At 40.3% G+C, this 25,784-nt stretch overlaps 1 protein-coding gene across 2 annotated transcripts in view; it reads left to right on the forward strand.

The window, feature by feature from the left end:
• Positions 1-25,784, forward strand: part of TENM1 (teneurin transmembrane protein 1) — a 1,265,690-nt gene that overhangs the window by 935,143 nt on the left and 304,763 nt on the right. For both annotated transcript variants that reach the window (XM_059732824.1, XM_059732825.1), the window contains one exon: positions 6,634-6,894. In XM_059732824.1, coding sequence (XP_059588807.1) covers positions 6,634-6,894 — 261 coding nt within the window. The remainder of the gene's footprint in view (positions 1-6,633; positions 6,895-25,784) is intronic.

Consider the following 25,784-nt stretch of genomic DNA (forward strand, 5'->3'; position numbering starts at 1 on the left):
TTCTGTCCAGCATGACAAAAAAACCAGAATCTGCCTACAAAAACCCCCCAGAATCTGTCTTCAGAAGCTTTCAGAAGTTGTCTTGTCAAGAGCTTCCCAAATGACCAAATCTCTTATTATTTAGTCTTTTAATACTGTTAAATACTTTAAAGCCCTTTGGCTTTCCAGAGGCAATAGCTGTGAGATAGGGAGCTGGCTACCTTTTCCTTTCCCTGTTGTTTTCCTTTTCCAGAAATAATTGTTTCTGTTCTGGAAGAAGCGTAACATAATTTATAAAAATAGTATGCTTCCGGTAAAAAGAAGCAACAAGCCACTGGCAGAATTAAATTCCCTGAAAGTTAGCACAGCCCTTTACAACAACCTATAAAAACATTTGATTTCTTTACAGAAGCACTAAGAGAATAGATAACGAATATATCAAAAGTCTTGTTAAACTATGACAGGAAGGCAGTCTGTATTCCCTGAGGCTCCCATCTCTTTCTCTTCTAGCATCTTTCAGTGGCTAGCTCTGGACAGGGAAATAAGAAACTAAGTTAAATGGATAAGGAAATCAAGGGACAAAAGAAAAATGGAGATGCCGCAGAAGAAAATATGCAGGTATAATGAATGTAAGGCAGAGATGTATAATAATAGATACAAAATTGAAATGCGTACAGACCTGCATGCATACCAAGATGTAAACAATACAGCAAACCAGTCTTCTTTATAACATAATAGCTTACCTAATTGCACATATAAAGGAATGTGATATTTGAATAGGTGGCAATAAAGGGGAAACGTGTGATAGCAAGATGTTGCTTTTTGGTATGGGTTTTGTAAAGTCTCATCTCTCAATAATCTAGTTTTTTAGTCCTACCGCTTCTGTCCCTTAACAACTTTGGTAAAAAATGTTTGCCAGTTTAATGTGTTTAAATACCCCCATGGAAGTGTGGGGAGGAGGCGGGGCGGGAGCAGGGGAAGCACAGCATATACTCAGCAATTCAACAACTACAAAACTTTGAAATAAAATGTAAAGTCACGTGTGCAAAGAGTGGCTTGCAGACTGTTAGAAAAATGGCCTAATGGAGGGCCCTGAAGTCCCTCAATATTTAATCCACTAGTCCAATATATAACCAGAAACTGTACTACCTGAGGAAGAAATGAGAAATTTTAAGGGCCATTGAACACTCTGAATTTGCAGTGTTCAGTAGTCCTCGAAATTTTTCATATAAGATGGGGACCTATATACTGCCTCCAGAAATGAACAGAAAATTCACTTCCACTGCCTGATTTAAATTCCAGGAATCTCTCTTGCTGCTCACTTGAATATTCTGGCACTGTGTGGCTCACCTGCTTTGTTGGAATGAATTTATTTTCATTTTGAAAGATGCTTCCCACACTATCTGTTGGCACAACTGCAAAATATGAAACAACATACATGTCTTCAGAGAGAAGAGATTGGTAAATAACTCAACATGACATATTGCATTTTGGTTTAGAAAAAGAAAACCTTAGTCTTTGTTAGTCCTGCAATTCACTCCCATCATTAGTTGAAGAGCCTTACAGCAAGGTGTGATGCCCAAGCCATCCCAAGCAGGATCTCTCTAGGAAAGGTATTAGAGAGATTCTTAACTAATCTGTAGTTCAGAAGCAGAGTTTAGAGCCATAAGCTTTGTGCCATGAGAAATGATGACAAAATCTTTCTATATGGTCTCATGTCTCCCTTTGAGTGCTAAACGAGGTATATCTTTCCTTTTACAAAAACTCAAATTTTGCTTGCTTTCCCTCCGGCTTGTGTAGGTAAAATCCACCAGGCTGAGCCCTGTACTTCTGTGATAGCAAGATGTTTTAAGCATTGTTGTACAACACTTGATCGTGGCAGTAATTCATGGTCACTTTACCCATTTTTTTCCTGTAGACACTGTAAGCATGGTTAGTCATGGTGGAAAAAACAGAAAGGTAGGCATTGAGAGTCATGAATTTCGATGAGCACTGATTTTAGTAAGTCCTGAATTAACCAGACTGACCACATAAAGCCATGCTTGAATATACTGGTCCAAGATCCTCTGAGTTTAGTATCACATCGATGCAACTTACATCAGCATCCAAACTGGATTGGGATTGCCTTTGTGGCTGAAGTCACTGTGCAATAAGCCTCCAGGATGTCTCGGGGCTGGGAGTACTTCCCCACAGGGGAAGGAGTGGCAATGCTTTATGCACAGTTGAGATTGTGGGACTGGCAGACCATAGTATCCATGCCTGCCAGTTCAGTTGTTTGATTTACTATAAAAAGACAAGGCTGCTCAACTTCTAAGCATCTTGGGGGCTGCGCTAGCGAGGACCTCAATACTGTGAGCTGGGATGGACTCTGTGGGTAACCTAGGCCCCACCACTCCACTCCACGTGCGTGGGCAGCCCCTGCCGCACTACACCGGGTGGCACTCCTTGATCAGCTCGCCAGTCATGGGCTCCCCCACTGCACTACGGGCTTCTCCCCACTGTCCTAGCCCCTGAGATGGGTGCAGGAAGTGGAAGCTTGAGGAGGGAGGGAAAGCCCGAAGACCCTGGCAGTCTGGTGGGAGCCTGGGGGCTGCTTATTAACCTTTCATAGGCCACATGCAGCTCCCAGGCTACCACTTTTACAGCCCTGAAACACATAATATCTAACAGCGAACTGCGTCATTACCCAAGACAGAGTAAAACCTTCTGCCGGGATTAATTGCCCACCGGTAATTTTTTCCTATTGCAAATTTACTGTGCTGCAGGGAAATGGAAAGAGGGAGATCTATTTATTTATTTTTATTAAAAGTCAGATTTCCAGTTATCAGTTGGATTGCAAATTCTGATTTCTTCTTTTAAATTCCTACATGTAATACTTCCCTTTTTTATATACACAGAAAATAAAGTTAAAAGGTCACACACTGTTTAATCTGGTTGAAGTGACACATCCGGCGGTGTTTTTTCCATGTACAGTTGTTCCTCAGACTTTATTTATTTATTTATTTACACCACAGAGTGGTATATGGTAACCCATGTAAAACTTTGATTTTTGTATGAATGCTTCAGTTTCTTTTGTGACCCAGCATTCTGGTAAGACTAGATCTATCATAAATCCGCTTGAACTTTATCTCCCCTTGGGAATATGCAGTATTTTAGGTAACAAGGTTAGATGTGCAGGGCTAAAAACCAACCACTTTCGGCACTATAAGTGCTTTGCAGCAAATGCATCCTGTGGGAGTTAAAACACTACAAAGGCTTGTTTATTTGAGGAAATAGTCTATGGAGGCAATGCATTGTGTATGAGAGGAAGGTACTGCAATTCAATTTAGTATCATTTGTGCTAAAAACAGCAAATTTGTTTTGCTACTTCTCAAAACAAAAAAGCTAAAATATTGAATACATTAGCTGCTACTTTCTGAATTAACATATAGACTGAGGGGTAAATTGTGCCCTTCATAAGCATGTGAAATCTAATTAGCATTAGTGAGATTTACTGGGTTGAATTCACCCCTTGGCTTATGCCAGCACAAATTGACAGAACTTGGGCTGCAGGGTACAAGTGGCAGACTCTCTGCCTGGAGTGGACCAGAGCAACTCTTTGCATCCATGCTTCATTGGGGCCCTGAAGTCAGCCAGCTCAGCCTCCAAAGTTACTGGAGTTTTAGTAGTTACGAAAAAAAAGTCTTGCCTGGTAAGAGAAAGTTAGTGCTGCTTTGAGGAGGAACAGAGGGAGGAAGACATTTTTTTTTAAATGTTTTGCACCTGATTGTAATCGGTCTTATAGAGAGAACATAGTTCACAACATTTGTTTGGTGCAACACCTTGCAGAAGGCCAGATTTCCAGGTTAGAACAAAGTTATCCTGGTAAAGAATAAATATATTTTGGATTTATCCAATTATTTTAAATAAACACATACGGAAGAGGATGAAAAGGTGCACTGCAAGCAGTGGGCCTGATCTTGTACATCTTTTGCAGGTAAAGATAGCAGTGATTTCTGTAGAGATGGTGTGCACACAGCTCTATATCATGAGTGTCAGAGTGGGCAAGGTTCTTCTCTCAATTACACTGGTATGGTCCAAAAATAAGTAAACTGATTCTCTACTTATGGACTAAAGGAAACTGGAATAAAACCCATCAATTAATAGATTTTATCCAATGATAAAATAGAGAAAAAATGTTCGTCTTTTTTGATAGAATTTGTACGTGGCATAGTTCTATAACATCCCATCGTTAAAGGTCATAACAACCAATCAATATATGGGACTAATTTGACTGCTTTTGAATTGTATTAATCCTTAATGGAGAAATTTCTTCTTGTTCCTTGACAGTTCATGTTGTTGTTGTTGTTTGCTTTAAATAAAGATGCTTGTTTTCTCCACCTCCTTTCTGGAGCCCTCTCCTGAAGCTCTAGTGGGTTGACATAGTGGTAGAGACTGCCGATGGGTTTCTCTCCGCAAGGAGACAAGGGTCAGGTTCATTTTGTTCTGTACTTATAGCTTTGGTTTCTTGTTTTTTCTAGATATTTTTAACTAGCCTGCCTCAAGAAAAGACTGTTCCCCAGACTGGTGTTTAGTATTACTTTGTGCCTGAGGCCCCAAAGACCTGCAGATGTTCAGCAGCTTTCAAATTAAGCTTCTTAAGGGTAGAGGAGCTTAACGTTAGGTGTGTAAATTATGGTCAAGACCTTTTAGGATGTCACCAAGACTTTTTCACATCTGAGGATGATTTTAAAGTGCAGGCTGTTTCTTCTCAGTGCCTGCCAAGTGAATTGGTCTGACCAGCAAGGCTTTAGTTGCAGTGATAGTTGTGAAGACTGTTAAGTCTCGCACTGCATCAGTGGCTCTACCTCTGGAATATTTACCTCCTAGAAATCAGCAAGACAACTTTTAGGAATCCCCCAAACATCTGTACTCCACACTCTTCTCTCATGCTGGCATCCTAGGCCTGAAGTTCAGTTTGAGAGGAAAGTTTTCTAATCTTCGTTTGATTAGGACCCCACATTTTACTCCTTGGGACTTGCATGGTTAAGTGGATTGTCACAAGTGAGAATATGCAGAGGCTACCTTAACAGAAAATGGAAGTTTACTAATGTGCTGCTTGCCGGTGGTTCTTCGAGAATGTTTCCTCTGCATATTCACGTTATGGTTCCTGGCCACCCGCTGCTCGGCCTTGGAGCTCTTCTCTTCTATAACTCTCTTAGCAGGAGTCATTGAAATACCGGGCACTGTACAGTTCTTTAAAACTGTGTCTCTGACCATCTGGGGCCATGAAGGGGCACTTGTACAGCGCCAGGAGTCTCTGCTTTTCTAGGAAGCTCCTGTAGTTCAGCAGCCCTGGAGACCAAAATCTACAAGTGTGAATATGCAAGGACAGCACTCTCAAAGAACCGTGCTTACTGGTAAGTAGCCTTGCTTTATCAGAGAACTTCAAACTTAGTTCTGTGAATTCTTCAACTTAGCAGACCCTGAAGGCCCTGGCAAATGTTAAAACAATGGCGTGGTTGCAACTGGAGGAATTTTATACCCCATCCCAAGCATCATGCCTCCTGCCATGAGGCATGGCAGAAGGTGTAGTGTTTGGAAAGGGGCATAAAATTCCTTCGATCCCAGTCGCTCCACTGCTGAGCTTCTCCCTGCCCAGAGCTGTCTCCCCACAGGTTTCAAACCTAGGGCAATCCAGCCTGGATCTGACAATTAGCTGATTGTTGGACCAGCTCTGATAGTCCTGGGTCCAGTTTGAGACCCCCGGTTATCATGCCTGCATTAGAGAATTGGCTTGTCTTTCCAGCCCTGGGACCATCCAGGTGTATGGCTTTTAAAAGACTGGGCACCAGGACCCCATGATCAGGAAGCCTCTCCTTTAACCAAGGTACCTGTCCATCCCCTGCCCTCCCCCATCGTCCTCCCCACCGCCTCCCAACATCTTAAAAATCATGGGTGCAGCCTGGCTTCCTGCAACCAGGCATTTTAAAATGGTTTGCCATACAACCCCCATGGAAGCTGTCCGCAACAGCATGGGGATGCTACATGTTCATACAAACAAGCCCCAAAGATGTTCAGTGCATTTTATAGAATATCTTTATGGCTTGTTTCCCCCTTTCTGATGCCATAAGCCAGCTAAATATTTAGTATTGTTACTATTTATGCTGCTATTAACACATTAATCGCACTATAATTGTAACATGTCAGGGGCATCATAGTTCTCCAATTTTTTTCCATGTTAAAAAATATCAAGTAAGATTTTGTTTAAATTTAGAAATGCATGGGTTGGTTTTCCTTTTGTATTATTTTGTTTCTTTTTTTCTTTTTGGTGAAATCAGTGTATTCACTTGATGTTATAAATTGCACTTCTTATAGTAAATTGATTTATTATACTTTAAGAATTAGGAAAATTATATATATGTTTTTATGAGTTATATACATTCCTATCAGATTGGAAGACACAATTAAAGATTTCATATAATTTACAGCATTGTGCATTGGAAAAAATATATTTATATTTGTATTTATATTTAAGAAGTTTCAAAAGCCAGGACCAAACCCAAAATCATTGAGCAGTTTTAATTCTAGAAACAAATTCTTCCAAATGGTTTAAGTTAAAAGAAATAGTGTTACTCACTTCTAAACTCCTCTGAATGTTTTTTTTCCCCCCAGAGATGGAATTCTGCGAGACTCCCCACGTGCTGTGCTCTGGCTACCAGACAGATTTACATGGTGCAGCTCAACATGGTTATCCATTAGAGATGGGATCAGATGTGGATACCGAGACTGAAGGGGGTGCTTCACCAGACCATGCCCTGAGGATGTGGATGAGGGGGATGAAATCGGAGCACAGTTCCTGTTTGTCAAGCCGGGCAAACTCTGCATTGTCCCTCACTGACACCGACCATGAAAGGAAGTCTGATGGAGAAAACGGTAATAAAGTAACTAAGATCATATACTAAAATATAAGGAATGTTTTATGTGAATCTTGCCTGTTGGTTTTTCTTCTCTGCCTCTCTAGATCTTCATTTTATAGGCAAAGTTTTGGTTATGGTCATAGTATAAATGGAAACTACAGAGACAGGAAGAAGACATTTGAGTTAATTTGTGGATTTCCTTAAAGAATAGTAACTTCTTTTTGTACTGTAGGAACCTTAAAGGGATTTAATCCCATACTTTTATTTGTACGGGATATACTTCAACTAAGAATCCACCTGCAAACATTGGGCATTATGTTTAACACTAAGTAGTTCTAACTGATCCCCAGGAGGCTATTTGCTGTCATAAATGCCATGCCTGTTAATGGGTGTTTGTAGGTTCAGGCCTTTTTTGGAACACCATATGTAAATCTATTGAAGTGGTGAAGCAGGCTTTCCCTACCCCTATTTCAGACTCTCAAAGTCACCTTGGGCAAAATACTAAAAATACACTACTAGGAACCATCCTGCTTTGTCAACCAGATGGAATAGATTTTTCTTTTGCATCCCTAATTTTTATGATTCTTGGTGTTTTATTGATGTTTGTGAAAAAGTATGTGATCTCTTCCAGACAGCTTTGTGTAATGCTTCTATTGTATTTGAATGTTTAAGTACTTCCTGGAAGGTAGAAATATATTTCTTTTAATTCAGCTAAAGAAAAGAAAATTAAAACGCAATTTACCACCATATATCAAGTTACAAATAGATCAATAAACATGGTTGAGAATTTCTTTACAGAACACAAAGTAAAAGCACATGCCCTTTTGCTTAGTTTTAACATGTGTCCCATTATTAACTATGGAGTTTAAAGATGCACTGTATACTACAGTAATGATGGAAATAGTGAGAACATTTTACTTAAAAAAAAAAAAAAATTAAAAAAAATATATATATCTATATCTTGAAAGGGCAGAGACAGGTATCACTGCCATATTCATATTGGTGTTCATGCTATTTTGGAACTGGTACCATAGAAAGGTTTAGTGTAAGGACCTATGATTTATGTTCACTCTATAGTAGTCCATGTTTTGACAGCTATACAGTTCAGGTTCTATATGAAGGTTGGTAGTATAAATATAATTTGCCCTGTAGGTTATCTATACCAATGAAAATGGACGATATATGATCACAGTCACATAATTACCTACAGGAATAATAGAAAGCCCTTTCCACAGGCACAACTTCCTTTGTGTGATTGATCCTTTTCAGAAATTAAGTCGTTTGTGCTAAGGGGGAGAATGTAACTTCTTTTTTTGATTATAAGGTTAGAAGGGACAATTATAATAATTTACTCTGATGTTCTGCATAACCCAGGCCATAGTTTCACTCACTGATCCTGCATTAAGTTCTGGTTCTCCAGAAAAGGTATTCATAGTTTTCTAATCAAGCTGTCTAGTGGTTAATCTTATGTTCTTAACCTTGGGTCTCAAATTCTCGCCCAGATTCAAAATAAAAGATTGAGGGCAAAATGTAGATGTCACACTCCCACCAGATTGGGTACTGGAACTGAGAGCACAGGTATAAGGCATTTATGTGCCTGAACGGTGGTGTCTCCATGGCAGTATCCAGGGAAGCTCAGTGCCACCGCTGGGAGCCACACACCACCATGGCGAGGCTCTCCCTGCCCACCTGGCAGCAGTGGCACTGTGGGGTTGTGGCCCCTGCTGCTGCTGGGTGGGCAAGGGGCACCTGACTATGCTGGTGCGAGGCTCCTAGCAGCAGCACCGAATTTCCCCCCCCAGCTCTGTCCTGCTGTGCCAGGTCCTGCCCACTGGGCCGTAGAGTTCTTCAGGGAGGGCAGCAGGGCAGGGTGCCTGAGCCTGCAGCTGCAAGCTCTCCCCATGCACAAATCTGAGGGGCATGTACCCCCCCTTGGAGTACGTGCAGCAGAGGGGAGCCAGTGTCCCCCCTCCCCCCACTGCCCCCTGGATGAGCTACCCACAGCTCCATCCCACTTTCCAGCTGGGCCCTCCAGCTGCATATTACAGCCCCAAGCCCCATGCACCGCCCAGGCTTTGCAGCTGTCCCAGCCCTGCCCAGCTCCATCCCTTCCTCACTATGGGGGCCCTTCTCCCCCCCCCCCCGACTTACCTGCGGGGATGGGGGCAGCCATATGCATGTGTGAGCATGGACATGCATGCAGCACCCCCTTCCTGATCACCTTCCTCCCACTCCCCCAGCCTCTTGCAGTTTGGAGCTCTGCCAGCCTGCCCAGGAAAACCCAGCATTTCCTTTAAAGGAGAAAATCCTGGGTTTTCTCCTTAAAATGAGAAAATCCAGGTTTTACTGCATTTTTCCATGTCAGACAGAAAACCTGGATCCCTGTTCTAAGTAACAGGGTTTTGAGTTGGAGGCTAGCATGCATGCATTCACTGTGCGGCATTCTAAGTGGGTTGGTACTGAAGAGGAAAGCCCTCTTGAAAAGACTTATTTTTTAAGTCTTTACATAATAGTAGCAATAAAGAACAGATTTAAATGGTTTTGTCCAGCCCTTAGCACTCGGGAGTCTATTTGGGACCTGGATATACTAATGTTTATCCCTTTTCATCATGTGACTTGCATGCAGACCGGCCTCTTTGCCATTACTGCCGTGAAAATTGACTTCCTCAGCATCAACTCATTACTCTGTGCACCACCTCAGTGAACCTCTGTGGTGTGAAATTGGGTGACTGCGTTAGCCGTTCAATAAGGGGAAAGCTGTGTGAAATATTGTTTTTGCTTCCCCATATCTTGTTCTGTCAGACCTGTGAAGTGAGGCCCGGAGAAGCAGAGATGAGCGGAAATCAGGATTCAGAGGGCCTGTCCATCACCTTCAAGATTAAAATTGATATTAGGTATTTGCAGGCTGAATAAATCTAGGTTTCCTTTTTCCCAAGTGGCCTAAGATGTCACCCAGCAAATAGAAGAGAACAAGATACTGAGTTTAAACAGCAGCCTTGGGAGGACCTAAATGTGTGGACTTTTGGTAAATGGATTTCCTTCCAGTGACCTAAAGCAAATCCATTCCTAGGAAGGGATTTCTAGTGGGCCAGACCCTGAAGTCCTCACTGTGCAGTGTAGATATGCCAGCGCTAGCTTTAAAGTTACCTAGCACACGTACTGCTAGCCCTTCAGCCATGAGATTGTGTTGCCATGTCTGCATCACTAGTCGTCCCTGAACTAGCTAGTTTAAAGCTTGCTTGGGGTTGCCTACCTGCCATTGTGATCGCTGTGTAAATGTGCGTTACAGAATGAATGGAGAAAGTGCTTCAGAAGATGATGGGAACTTGCATACAACGAGAAGTGCCTTATGTTACCTTCAGCAGCTTTTCTCCTTGACCTTTTCCTTATGTCTGACCTGAATGCCAATATTATTTGTTTATTTCCTTCTGATTGTTTTAAATGTTTTTAATTCCATAAAATGAATCATGCCGCCACCACCACGTAAAAAAATAAAGGTCATATTCATTCCTTAGTTAAACCAAAATGATGTCAATGAGTTTGAATGGGTAGGCAAAACTGACCCTGCCTTTTTCAAAGTAAAAATATAATCTCTAGAGTAAGCTTTTTTGTTAATATATTTATTTTGCTTTTTTGGTGTTTTTGGCATTGTATGCATAGTACATTTTCATAAATAATCTTACCCATGTGCAGTCATTCTCAGTCCATACAACTTCTAACTTAATTTGGAAAGGTGGAAGTGTAAAATTACTGAAAAATACCTGTTGTGTTTACACAATAGCTATTTGAAGTATCCCATTAATGTTTTAAGCATATATCAATATTTAATGCTTTAAGCATATATCAGTATTTTAGGCAATATTAACTTTGACATGTAAAATTCTGATTTTCATTCTAGTACTGTACTATTTATAGCCATTTCTTACTCACAGTAGCTGCTGGGAGATGTGTACTTGGTCTCAAATTTCTTTATGGACGTAATCAACATTGTGTATTGTGCATTTTGAGTGAGTAATTGCATTTGATATTTACTAGAGAACTATTTTCTATACAGACACCCCAACTCTCTCATAATCATTATTTAAACACAGTCTTGTTCCAGAAGCATTGAACAGATTGTCTGAAACACCAACATTTAAATTAGTTGTTGTCAATGTTAATGACAACTAATAATAGCCTATTAGTGCATAAACTGCCTTCAGCTTTGCCTGAGGCTAGGCAAAATATACATTATCTGCCAGTAATGAATGACCAATTTCTTGGGGATCATTGCTTAACTCCAGTTTTGCTATAAATAGCCCTGTTGTAATATGAACGTGGCCCTATATGATGTGTGAATGTACATCTCCAACAGAACAGCTTCAAAATAATTGTTGTGTATTTACGAAAACAGAGCATCCTTTTGCATTGAAATGTTCTTCAGTGATCCTCTACTCGCTGAAAACAACCATATTTACTTTTACAGCATATCATAACACAATTTTCATTGGCTGCAATAGTTTAATCTAGCAGCATACTGTTCTTACTAGTAATTTATGTCACAACATATACCAGTGTACACAAATGTGTTTTTAATGCAATTATAACACCTTACGGCCATAAAACGGATATGCAATTTTTTATTTTTTTTTTACTCTGGGGAATGGTATAAAAATACACTTATCTTCTGTGCCTTTGTTTTTCAATTACTTTGCTTCTGGAGTGTACCTAATCTAGTCCTTGTCTTGGTTTTGCTAATCTGATTTAGAGTGTTGAAGATTTGGTTGGTGGATATGTTTCATAATGTAATTATCTTTATCTGGAAAAAAAGCAGGAAAGGATAAAATCAACCATTTCCTTTTTATGGGTCTGATGCCATGCCCACTAAAGTCAGTGAAAGAATACCTTTCACGTCGGTGGCCCTGGGATCAAGCTTTATGTGCGCTAATAAAAGTTTTAATGTTAGTAATACTTAAGCAGATAACAAAGCCAGCTAGGTATTGTTATGCTCATTTTCAGAGGTGGGATAAATGAAGAGCATACTGTAGAAATTAGTCTCCCAAGTTTACACACCGAACTAGCAGCAAAGTCAAGGTCTTCCAACTCCCGGTCCTGGGACTTCAGTCTGTTTTGATCTGCCTGCTTTACATTGAACAGCTCCAGGTCAGGCAAGATCAGAGTTCAATTCAACTCCAGCACTGACCCCACGTTCCACCCCCATCCTTAGTGTTGAGATTGCAGATCAAATCTGGGTTTAATAACATCTTTTACATGACTGTTTGTGCAATTTGCAGAAGTGTCTCTGTTTTGAATGTGAGCGGCAGTCTGATGATCATAACTCTGAGCTATGACCAGATTCTACCTGAGGTCAGCCGCTGGCTTGCTGGATAGCCCAGGGCAGTTCACAGACAGGGAAACGGAGCAGAGAAATGAATTAGGGATCATGACACTTGCCCCTTTTGTAAAGCACTTTTGAAATGTTTGGCAGAAGATTGCTATGTAACAAGTGTTATAATAGGTTAGGAAAGAAAATATTTAAATTGCACGTGCTATTAAGATAATATCACTGGACTAAGGTGAGGGGAAGTATTCAGTAAAGGTTGGACCTGAGAGGCCTTGATGTACCTGAGTCTACACTTGTGTAACTGAGGGCCAGTTCTAGCTCATAGAAAGAAGTTTGGGCACTTCAGTTCAAGATGCTGAGCACTTTGGCATTAAGGCGGACATTATTTATTATTCATTTGTAAAAACAAACACATAATTAAACTCCTCTCTCTTCTGACCTTCACCCACATGCTCCTGTCTTAACACAGGAAAGGATTACAAGCAGGTTCATTAAACGAGCGATACATTTTTCCAAGCAAATTGATAATGTGATTCATTAGTGTTTATAATTGCTGCAGCTAAATCTGGGTGTAACCCCATTAACTTCAGTAGTATCAGGCTGGATTTTGCACTGGTGCAACTAAGTAGAACTACCAATTTACAGGTGGAGCCCAGAAGCTGAATCTCTGCAAATTGCCTTGAAAATGTAAGGGCAAAGATCAAACGTAATCCCACACTATCCAGGTAATTTAGAGTTTCGGCTCCCTTCGCCATTCCTAATCTGCTGTGCTGTGCTATGATGTGCAACACATATTGAATATAAAATCATGGTTGTGCACTTGCCTGTACCAAATATTTTCAGATGCTCACCAGGGGTATTCAAATTATAGCAGTTATACACACTCTGCAAAGTTTTATAGTTGACCTCCTCCATGTTGTAGAGTTTAAAAATCTGATTTTCCCCCAGATGTTTGACAACATTCAAGAAGCCATCAGTGCTTTAATAGAGGGACCTTATCGGGCTGTTTCTTTTGTTTGGTTTACATGTCACAGTAGTATCACTTGCATTGAATGCTTTTGCCACCATCCTTACAACCTCCAAAGGAGCCATCAGATTGTCAAAGGAAGTACCCAAAGCCCTGCAGTAACTTTGTCAGGGACACCGTGGGCTAATTTAATTTCCAGATTCCTTTACTGGAACCATTAGAAGGGTACAAGGCACTGCTGTGGCATTCATAATGGCTCCTTAAAGTGGAAGTGTTGCCATCTCAAAGGAAGCCTGTAAGTCATTTGAATAGCTGTGGATATGTATGAGATACTTTTGTTGATGCTCTTAACATAACCTCAGCTGTAATATCTTGAACGTGTTGAATCTGTGCTGCTGATATTTAAAGCATTCATGAAAACGTAGCTACTGTTCATGGCAATGGGTTGGGGGGTTTTTTGGTATCGCATCAAATTCTGTCCTTTGTAAAGGCACACGCTCCTTCCTTTGATTTAGATGGGAGCTACTTTTGTGAATCTGAGGGTAGGAGTTTGCCCCGTGTATTGTGGGTTTGGTTTTACATTTGGGATGGGATATTTTAAGTAAGTAGTGTTTTGAAGCTAGCTTTGCTTTCACAGTGTTTCTTTATATGAACAAACATTACTCTAACAACAAATTGGCTGGCTACGTTCATATTTTATACCTGAACTCATTGAAACAAGGTTCAGAAAGACAAAAAATGTTTTGGAAACTCTGATTCAGGTGACCTTTGCATATATATATAAGACTGTAAATGCAGCGATGTATTGACACAGGATCATGTAATTTATTTAGCCTTACAAGGATTTTTTTTGCACTGCTAAGTGAAGGAAGAGGGAAACTTGATTACGGCAGCCAGGTTTAGTTTTTATACCAGAATTTAAGGCTATATACAGATGCTCATTATGCTTAGCTCACTTTTAGCCTTTTGTGGAGGAATAATTATATCCACAACAGGTATCTAATAATCTATGCTTGCTTCCTGTCCTGAGAGCTTAATTTTCCATGCCTACCGTGGAGGATGAGGTGGGCGGGGGAAAGGCAGTGAGGTCCGTGGCCGCCAGAGGATTCTCTTGATTTAAAAGCTTCAAGGTTGCCTTGCTATTTGGGCAGGTGAATGCTGCCTTTGAAAGGAGACTGGCGTGGAAACAGCATTTCCAGACCTCTGTTCTCTTTGGTATACAGAGAGGTGCAGTTTCATCCAAGTTAATGGATACACATATATCAGTATGCTTTGTAACTAATCCCATATTTACATCTCTACTTAGATGGCTCTAATTGATGTAGTGAGGCACAGTGTCTGACCAGTCCAGGTGTCTCACCATGGCTCTAGATGTGCCTTCCTCTGGACCCATGCCAGAGGCTGCCCCAGCTGTCAGTGGGCTGGTGGTTGAATCAAAACTCAGGCATTTGAAGGCTTAAATGCATTGCACGGTGCCCAGCTGCTTAACAGTTTGTTCACTGTTCACGTCGTTTGTTTTTGGACTTCATTTTGCTCCTGTTGAAGGGATTTTGGCCTATCTGAAGAAACAGGCTATAGAAAACTAGTTGCTAAGGGATGCTATCTGATTCATTCCTGTTCTTCCAGCACCCACATTTCTTTATAATTCACTTTTGCCCTTCTCCAAAAATCAGAAGTTACTCAAGCACTTTAGCCCTGTTGCTTTCTTTCTCTTCTTGTCTTTGCTTTTTGCATTTGTCTTTTTTCTTAATTTTCGCGTCTTCTAAATAATAGTTAGCAAAATAACTGGTATACCTGAATAAAGTGGGGAGGGAAGAGTGTAAAAAGTGATGTGACACAATGTAGAAAATATAGTTAGGCCCCAAACTATATGTAAAATCATTTTATGCTTACCCTTGTTATTGGAATACTTGACTTTAAAAAGCTGCCCCTTCAATATCAAAAAAAAATATATGGAGTTAATATGAAACAATGGTGAATTTGTTGGAAAATAGTGAAACAACAAAAATATGATATACATTTACTTCCTGAATTTCTGGTGTAAAAAGATCATTAGCCTGAGGTAGTGTAATGATTTTTTTTATATATGTATTCCAAAGCTTAACAATTTGCTATGTGAAACTGTCATTTCGTAATGTTAAATAGACTTTAATCACCGTGAAGATTTTTCACGGTTCTTTGTGAATTTTTCTTCTATATAAGATGCTTCCTAGGGTTAGAGTTGTAACCTTGATAAACTGACCTGAAACTTGGAATCTGTTTTTTTTATCACAGTATAAGATGTTCTTCTGAAATCTTATAAATTAAACGTTATTGGTCCAAAACAAGTTTTACCAGAAAAGTTGTTAACTCCGATTTTACTAAAGAGGTTAGACCTAAGGCTTTCAGGTAGAATAATTTGATCTTATTTTACTGGTTCTTTGTACCCTGGGCCCATGAGATTTTAAATAAATATCTTGGTTTCTTTCAACAACAAGCTGCTTTTCAGTTGTCTCAGATTGAATTAGCTAAGTAAAATAGATAGAAAGAAAGGTTCTAGCGAATCAATGCTGTATTGGTAGTAAACTGGAAAATACTGATGAATTGTCCTTTTAGAGTTGAGCAAGATTTAATCTAAACATGGTTTCCACTTGGCAGTAGGAGAACTTCTCTGATCATTTATAACTTATTCCCAATATGGAGGAAAAAAGATTGCTCACTTTCTTTCTAGGCTCTTTTTCTAATGTCATTCCTTTCCTTCATTGTGTGCCCATTAAAATAAGTTATTTTAAAAAATGTGTATTTTTTTCACTATTTGGTAATCTTTTATTTAAATTGCAGTCTTGAGGAACCCGAGGATCAGTACGTACCAAGTTATCTGGAATCCTCAGGATTACCTTATAACACTGAAACATCAGACATGTGCCTCTTAAATATTTAAGTTCTCTGACCAAAACTATAAAACATGAATGTTGAAATAATATAATGGTTTTTGTCAGTTGTAACCTAGGTAATCTGCTAATGGTGAAAAAGGAAAACAAAGGAACAAACTGTTGTTTGTCATAGATAAAAAAAGAAAATAGAACTGTGATAAAAGTTTTTGTCTGAAATTAAAACAAAAATGTTGCATAATGTAGAAATGAATATGTAATCTTCTGAAATAAGAGATTTTAAGCATTCTTTTATTATTGTAAATAATACCTGTCTCTTTTGTAGTTATATTTAAATCCAATTTCACTTTTTTAACCTCAGCACTAGACAAGTTGCTTATAATTAGCATGATCCAAAAGAATTTGGGTCCAGGAGCACTGATTACTTCCTGCAGGCTGCTTCCTCTCTCTAACAGATGTTTAGAGTAATATTTAAATTAGATTCACATTCCATTATGATTATATTAGCGCTAATTATGCAGCATAGTTCCTTTTATCTGAAGTTTCTCCCCCAGATGCCATGTAATGACTTAAGATTGCACTGCTAACTTTTAGTTGAGAGTAACACATATGGGTGCATAATATGCAGTGGAATCTGTAGCCATCTTTATCCCAAGATGCCCTGGAAATGCATTGCAGGAGCAGTATTGGAAAAATACTGTGGGAGGAACTGTGTTTGTTCTGGTAGAGGGCCTAGGCAACAAAGGACAATACAGGTACAGGGGGACTCCTACAGGTTCTTCTGACCATGATTCCAAGTGTACAGGAGTTTGAGAATGAGTTGTATGAAGCCATGGGAGCGCAGTCATGGCCATTAGATTGGAAACTGCTCAGCTGCTACTAACAGCTGCCAAAGTAATAGAAGAAATGGGGGAAATGAGGAGGAGTGGGGCACTCTGGATGGAAAACATGTTTGTCATAGGTCTCTGCATCTACTCCGCCAGACATCAAAAGTCTGTGGATGTTTAGTCTGTTATTTCTTTTTGGATAGTTACTATAAGCTGCTGAAAGCCAGGACTGTATGGTTTGCCGAAGCATTTTCAAGCTATGGAAGGAAAAGCATTCAAATACTTTTTAATAAAATAAGAGCAATTATGTGGGAGCTTTCTGTTTAGGTTTGCTTTAGTTTACTTTTATCCCCAGTGGGGACAAGATTGGAGAGATGTGGACATAATTACATATAACACTAATTCTGCAGCATTTCTGTACCTGCAATAGTTAAGCTATCCATATTTTTTCTCTGTCTTAAGTTTATTTTCCTGTTCAGTCTCCCGCTTGGTTTCAGTATTGATCAGGCTAATAAATACTGGGAAGTGTCTCTTTGTTCGACACAGCCAATTTGATCTCATTTTTGGGTACATCATGGAATAGTTTTATATGCTGTTATTGAGCTTCTAATTTTCTTTTGGCTTTTGAATCCAGTCATTGTAATGAGCAGTTATTGAATGTTGCTTAGGGCTTTTTTACATGGATGTATTTATGTCATTTGTATCAAAGCTGATGTTGAAATCTCCTCTCAAAATTGGCTTGAAATATTTTGTAATGACTTGTTCCAAGCCTTGTTCTTTATTTTCTCTTTTGATTTGTATCTTTCTATCATGCAAGTCCCATTTTAAAGACACTTCTTACTTTTGAAAAGAATAATTTTCCTTTCTTTAAAGATTTCTTTTATTTAACTGGGTCCTTTCTTGAATTACGCTGTAACCAGTGAATCTTGTTCTTAACAGAAGATTCAAACAGTTCCTGCCCCCCCAGTTGGGGTTGCCAACCAAGTGTTTTTGTTTTTTTAGTGACAATCTTCAAACATTTTACTGACAACCAAACTTTTTTACTGACACTTTTTACTGATGATGTTTTACATAATGCCAATGTAACTCTTCTGTCAAGCTCTGCTCTGTTGTCAGGCCCCAGTAAGAAGGGCTGGGTTCAAAATTAGGGTTTAACATTAACCACGGGGGGGGGGGGGGGGACAGGGAGAAAAAGAAGTAGCTGTTAGTAAAAGGTTTGTAGCACAAAGTTTTTTCTTGGTTTGGTAACCCTGTTTGACTACATCAATGGTTTTACACAGTGGAGCCTCCCTAGAAGTCCCCTACTCACCCTCCCCATACACACTGATGCCTCCAACTACACCATGCTTCTCCCTTCCCTTCCCCCCAGCTCCTTAGCATTACTCTTGATGGTTCCACTCGCTCTGTCCTGAGAAAGACCCCCCCAAAAAGCCTACCTGCAACCCAACAGTATTACAGGCTGCAGTGGGACTCAGCAGCAGCAGCACATGGCTCTGGAAGTATATCTACAAAGCACTGAGAAAATCTTGCCCGCAGGGTGCTGCACTTCTGTTTAAACACCAAGTGGTGATGCAGTGCCTTGTCTTTCTGTATTTTGACACTACCCTGCTTCTTTCTGATCAGGGACCTTCAGTCAGCTCCAACTGCTTAGTGTTTTTACAGACAGCTCAAGACATATTTCTCTCTCTCTTTTATAGATTTTATGGGCAGGCATCTTTAAGTCTGAATTTTTGCTGACTGTCTGTAAATTTACAGGCAGGTGACTGCAGTCCCCACCCCATGGTCATCATCATGACATCCTTTCCACACACCCCCCCCCCCCCCATGGTTCTATTTTGATCTGCCGGCGTGGTGTTTTTTACCTTACCTTGCTACTGGTATATGATGTGCTTATCCCTGATATCTTTTGGCAGGAGTCATATATTCTCTAGTTCCTTTTGGCTTTTGCTTGACAATAGATCATTGCAACTTAATATTAAAATTTCTTATCCACAGCTCAACTACCTACATTCCTACTGGCACATGACATAAAAAAAAGTTAGATTCTATGTAGAAAATAGGCACTGGAGATTTACTACATGCTTCTGAAAAGACAACTGTACCTGTAACTTACAGTAGGACATTATCTAGCTTACTTGGTCTCTCTTATAGTACTGGCTAAGTACACACACTCTCAACTGAAATTATCATTGGTAACACACCTATATAGTGTAAATAAATGCTCTAAGGAAGCACTGTTATCCCTGTTTCAGTGAACTTGGGACACAAAGAACCAAGGTGATTTCCCTGAGTCAAGTCACAAAAGAAGCCTTCTGAAACCTGAGCAAACCTAAGTAATCTGTTTTCTCCATTTATAGCCTGTGTCATGTTATGGAGAGGGAGAAGGGTATGCTTCCTGAATAGGCATGACCAGAATCATCATTACCCAGTAAGGCCAGTTATCTCTAGAAGAACTGCAGTAAGTTTGCCGAGTAGTAGTCTGCCCAATGCAGCTGTCTGATCTACAGTACATTTTTTACAGAGTTTTGGCAATGTTCTCACTCCAACTTGGCACAGTCCAGTGGTCAGTATTAAGCACGGTCAGGAACTTTAGTTGTCTCCCTTTTTCACTATAGAGCACTGCCTACAACCTATATCCAAGAACATGGGGGAAAGTGTCTTTTGTTCCTCCCTAGTTACCCTCGCACATACTCAAAGACCACCATAATTAAGAAGAGAGTACCAAATGCATTTCATCAATAAGGAGTTATTTATATTTTCTGAAACAGCATTCAGACTATATTTGTTACATTTTTCTTCTTCCTTGCTTACAGTTCTCTTTAGTTAAGTGTGTTTATTTTGCATGGAAATAAAGCCTGTAATTACATGTACTTCTGTCCTTAGTAACATTATTTAGATTAAAATATCTTTTCCATTACTTCTCCAAACAGCAGTTTAGAATATCCCTTTGGTTTCAGCATGTGCTCACATTTGATGAGTTTATCCCCAAACAGTACTACTAAAGTAGATACTTAAAATTTGCTGGAGCTTGGGAACTATACTGCATGCATTGAATTTTTGTTCTTTTATGTAATTTGGTATGGATTAATAACTTCAATTCACATGATAAGGAAAATATCCAAGTAAAAATTTGACTTAATTTATCTAGCTTGTATATAGATGGCACAGTAATGTTGTATCTGCTTGCATTTATAGTGATGTATCAAGATCTTATATATAATTTGGTTGCATAGTTTTCCAGAAATTGGGATATAGTGCTACTGGGAACCAGTGCCTTGGGTCTCCACATTGATAAGTTGCAGTATGACATACAAAAACTAGAGTTAGCAGAAATTTCAATTTTGTTTTCGAAATATTTGAATGTTTGCACCTTTGATCTCTACAAAAATCTTAGCAGCAGCATATACTCAAGTAGGTCTCCAAAATCCTTGATAAATTAAAGGTGTGTCTTGTGTGTGTCTTCCACCTAGCAATCTGCACAAGATGGAGCTGATTGACTACAATAATATTGACTTCTGGGAAATCTAATACATTGCACTAGTTATTTTTCCCTAGCAATTGGTATCAGAGAGGAAGGATACATTAAAACTCCAGTAATCACCTGTAGAGCTTCAATGACCTATTGTTAGGGCATAATAACAACTGGACTTGGAAAAAACAAAGTGACTTATTCTTCATGTATTTGGAACGTTGTCCTTTTTTTGCCTCCCATGTCCCCGGTCCCCTCCCCCCCCCAATGTCCTGTAGTTTGCTTAACTTTCCATCATTAGATAGTGCCACAGTAGCAAAACATAGTGGTTCAACATGGCTTTCAAAACATGGCTTCCATTCCCAGAAACTGCTTTTGGCAACTAAAGCACAGGGGAAAGTGGTGGGGGAGGACTTTCAGATGATGATCAATTGTTCCATTCTGTTTGTTAAACCTACTGAGCACAGAAGGAGACAGATGATCACCTTTGTCAAGACTTGCACAGTAGTCACACTCCTTCAGCACCTCCAAGATAAAGTGGTGCCTTAAAGACACCACTGAGCCCATCATGTTGTTTTCCTTCACTAGTGTGTGATTTTTCTGATGACAGTTACAGTTTGCTTTTTACTTTCTAGCATGGGGCATGTCCATATGCTTTTATGTGGTGTGATTAATTTGTTCGTGATGACTCTTTTTTTGCCTTTGCCCAGGGGAAAAAAATACAAATTGAGTCATTCTTCCCCAGGCCTATGTGGCTGTGTGTTCAGTCAGTGCAATGTTTATCTCAACTTTCCTATTGATGATTGCATTGATTATTTTTATTCTAGTCTGTGCTTCTGTCTCCATGCTGGTTTTTAATTTTTATAGTTCACTTCCTTTTCAACAGCAGCTTCGACTCTATTTGGCTGCATGCATATTTTGTTAGAAATATCTTCTCTTCCTGAATACAGATTTCTCCATAACAGCTAATAACATGCAATACATGAAAGCTTCTCTTTCTTTTTATAACCTATCTTTTTTCCCAATACGTTTTCTGATTACTGCACTAGAGTTTTGATTTTTATTGGATCATTTTAAGGCATAATAATTTATTTCTCATCTTTAGTGCCTCTCATCCATGTCTGAAGTGGCCTGCATTATTTCAATCACTCATTTTTGTTTACATCTTTTTTTTTTTTTTTTTTTGCAGTCAATTTCTTGCATTTTGGCTCTAAGTATCTTCCTGGCTTGCATCTCCATTTTAGTTCTGTGGTATCCAATTTCCTTTTAATATAAAAATCAAATGGAAAGACATTTTCAGTACTTTACCTGTCTCTCAGAGCTGAATTTTTTAGCTTTTCTTTTTGGTACCTCACAAATTTGATTATGACCAAGCCTGGTATAAAGATTAAATCATAAAACTCTCAGAGAGAAAAGAGAGGGAAGGCTTTATATTGAAAGGCTTTATATTGAATTTGGTGAGGAGGGTTTTAGTGGCATGATGTTAAGTATAACATCATGGGCATATTTCCAGAAATTAATTCATAATTTTAATACATATTGGTGTTACACAGAGGGGTAAAATACATTAACAGTTTCATAGTTGGTAAGGTCAGAAGGGACCTGAGCAGATCATCAAGTCCAACCCCTCCGGGACCTCAGTGCCTGCCTGAATAATCTCCTTAACTCATTGAAATCGGCCCTCCTGAAGTCAAGGGCTGCTGCCTTGATGCAGGCCTGTGACACCCTGCGCTGGATGGTGAATTCCAGTAGGTGATGATTGCTGTCGCCCAGGTGGTCGTGAACCCGCAGTCCCCTCACCATGTCATCACCTGTGTCCAGGACCAGGTCCAGCAATGTATTTCCTCTGGTGGGACTGTGCACCTCCTGGGTTAGGTGGAGGTCCTATATCTCAGCTAGGAACCTACGTGAGCAGTCAGACATGGCTGACTGCTCCTCCCAGCAGATGTCCATGTAGTTTAGGTCACCCATGATGACCATGTCCTTTGACTTAACTGCCTCTGCAAGCTGACCTGAGAATTCCTGGTCCAGCTCTTCCCCCTGGTTGGGTGGTCTGTAGTAGACCCCCACCGTTAAGTCCCTTTCCCCCCCGATCCCCTTGTATTCTAACCCAGAGTACTTCAGTCTACCCCTCCTCTGACCCAGTGCTGTTTGTTGAGGACTTGTATTGCACTTTGATGTAGAGCACCACACCCCCGCCTTTCCTCCCTGTTCTATCCCGCCTGTACAGTCTGTAGCCCTTGATGTTCACTGCCCAATCATGGGTTGAATACCACCACGTTTCAGTGAGCCCCACTATGTCCAGGTTTGTGTTAGCTAGCAGGAGGGCAAGTTCCTCCTGCTTATTCCCCATACTACGAGCATTAGTGTAGAGGCATATAAGGCCTCATATGGGTATGTGCGCCATCCCCCTGATCCCAGGAGTATCCGGACCCCTGTCACTTACCTGGGTACTTCTTGTGTTTGTCGCCTGTCTTGGCTTGGAAGTGTTGTGTCCCCCTGTGGCCCCATCCCCCGGCAAAGCTAGTTTAAAGCATGCCGTATGAGATCAGCCAACCTGGAAGAAAAGACACGCTTGCCTTTAGGGGAGAGGTGAAGCCTATCCCACCCGAGCATGCCCCCTGCGTGAAAATGGGGGACACGATTAATCGTTATAGTTTACAGCATTAAACATCATGGTATTCTCACAAATCATGTTCTTTGTCCACTCCATATTGGTTCCTTTAAAACCACTATATGCTAACCTCTGAACAAAGCTGCACACTCCTTAGCCAGGCAGAAATCTTTCATACGTGAATCTTAACCTAGGTGTCTCTGAAAGCTTTGCTGAGTTTTCTTGAACCTTCAATAAATTTAAGCTGTGGCAACCAATCACCACATGGAGAAACTTACTGTTTATGAGTAAAAACTTGGTAAACTCAACCCACAATGGCTTCAGTTGAGTTTCTCTTTGAGTTTTAAGCTTTGAACCAAAATGGGGAAAGGGATTTTCATGATGTGGGGGCCTGTGTATTGATGTAAACCTGAACCAAAGTCAGTTTTGACGTGACCTATTTGAGCAAAAAATGTTTGGAAGTGTCCGAGTCATCTGGCCAAACGCAGGTTCATACTGGGAGAACTTGCATTAGTAGCATAAATGACCAACAAGACTGCAGTCCCTACTCTGCTGTGGTGGTCAGGAGTTCTCCTGTGCTGTCTGTAAGGTGGGCATCTCTAGTTGTTACTTATGGTAACTGAGAGCATTTCCTTTGGTGTCAGGCTCCAGTGTAACCGCAACACAATGGAAAATGTGTTGCCTCCACCCTCACCAGAGTTTGTACCCACACCAGTCGGGGCCAACCTTTTTGGCAGGCGTGCCATAAATTAAGCCCTATGCCCTACTTTGATTCTCTTTCCCAGCTCAATTTGCTGCTTTACTTTCTGCTGCCTGCTATGTGTTCCCTTCTTGCTCTGCTTTCCTGCTGCCTGCCTCCTCCCCATTCTGCCTCATGCCACGCACACAGTCTATATTGCAGGTTGGCCACATCTAGCTTATACTTTCCTAGGAATATAGCCCTGTGCGAGTGGGGAGAGGGGTTCATTTCTTGGTTCCTTCCCAAGTTGGCAGATTGATGTACGGTTCTTAGGCCAGTGAATGCATCACATTGCTGTTCCTTAAAATCCAATATTAAGTACCTGATAGTCTGTAGAACATCAAGGGAGATTTTACTGTGTGTCATGTTAAAGGCCACTTAGAGACTTTAAAGTTTGCAAATCACTAATTCTGTAACGATCATAATGGTTCCTCCGGAGCCATTCTGGTGTGTTTGGTCAATGCATTTACCATATGTAAGTTGTCGGTCTGCAGTCTAAAAGCTGAACCAGTCGTTTGATAAAAACAATGTACTAGGAATTGTCATCTGGCTAACTCTACTTCCACTGAACTTCATGGTAAAACTTAGGTATATTTGCATGCCTCATCCTCCCTTGTTTTGTATGCCTATATTATGCCACTGAAATCAGCAGAGAATTGTGGTGTGTGCCTATAAATAGGGAATAAACAATAGGAACAGGTGACTCCTTAAGGAATAGGAATCCTACTCCTTGCATATTGTTAAATGATTCAGAAAATATGCCGCATTAAAAGACAGCAAATTGGTTCTAGTAGCATATTTTAATAGATTTTTCCATAAAGACTCATCAGTATCTGCGAAGTTGCTTGTAACAACTCTTTGTTATACAACAGCCTTTCTGCTACACACACTTATTACTTACTCTATTTATACTTATTTATTAGTAAAGCACCTTGAAGGGAGAGCTCACTGTACCTTGAATCAGCAGTGCACAGCTCTCATTTGTCCAGATTTGTATTTTCTCGTGTCAGCTGCAGCTTGGCATATGCAGTAGAGCAGGTAACCAAAGAAAAAAAGCTTTAACAAATTCATTGTGAAAACCAACCTGATTAATTTAGATTAGATTAGTAGTGTACTGAGAGTTGATATCCAATGCCCTGATAATGTTGAGGAAATTAATCACTCAGAAGCCAGGAAGAGGTAACAGGAACCATTTAATTAGAAAAAATGACCATATTACTAGCAGAAGTAATTTTCCATGAGCAACCAGCATGCCTCTTCCTGGTTCTTAGGAGGAGAGCTTTCCCTAGCTTAATCCTACTCTGCTTTCATGGTCTTCTGGGGCATGTAGGGCTTGGGGGGTTCACCCCACAGTTTGTTCTTAGGCCACGTCTCAGTAGAACAGACATGGACTGGGATCTTGGAAATACGTATAGGCTGAACTTCCTGAGTGCGAGTGTGCTCATTGAAATCATGTAGGATTAATCACACGGAGAGAATAAACTTGAGCAAAAATGTTCAGAAGAGTACTCCTTTTTAGGTAATTAAGCACTACCCTTCTTGGGCAGGCCACATACTCAGTTTATGATGTGATGGGAACCAGCCACAAAGTTATTGCCCATTTTTTGTGTAATGACTTTCTGGCTTATTCCCTGTTTTATCTTGCCATTAGTTGAATGACTTTGTGACTGGGTTACTAAGCAAGACATGATTAACTGGTTAATCATATCTTAAATATAATGTCTGTCAAGGGGCTTAGATTTGGTAAATTATCTTGTTGCATCAAAATGGGAATTCATTTGACAAGGAAAAGGGTGTTTCAGAACTTGGCCTTCATCAGCTCAGCCACCTCATTATTACTAGGCATTGAACCATGTGCAGAGGGAAGAAGGGCATATAGGGCTGAGATCTGCAAACAGGGGTTTGTGCAAGCGTGTGAGCATCCCCACTGACATCTGTGCACTGACTCATGGGCACTGCTGTTTGCATGAGTGAAGCCTTTCCATCCCAGTGAAGTGCCAAGGGAGGTAGTGAAACAGTGACAATGAGGAGGAGAAGGTGCACTACTGGACCAGCACTGTCTGGAGTGATGCCCTTTCTTTTCAAAGGAACTTCACC

The sequence above is a fragment of the Alligator mississippiensis genome, chromosome 8, assembly GCF_030867095.1.
Source record: "Alligator mississippiensis isolate rAllMis1 chromosome 8, rAllMis1, whole genome shotgun sequence".
In the NCBI taxonomy this organism is placed as follows: domain Eukaryota; kingdom Metazoa; phylum Chordata; order Crocodylia; family Alligatoridae; genus Alligator; species Alligator mississippiensis.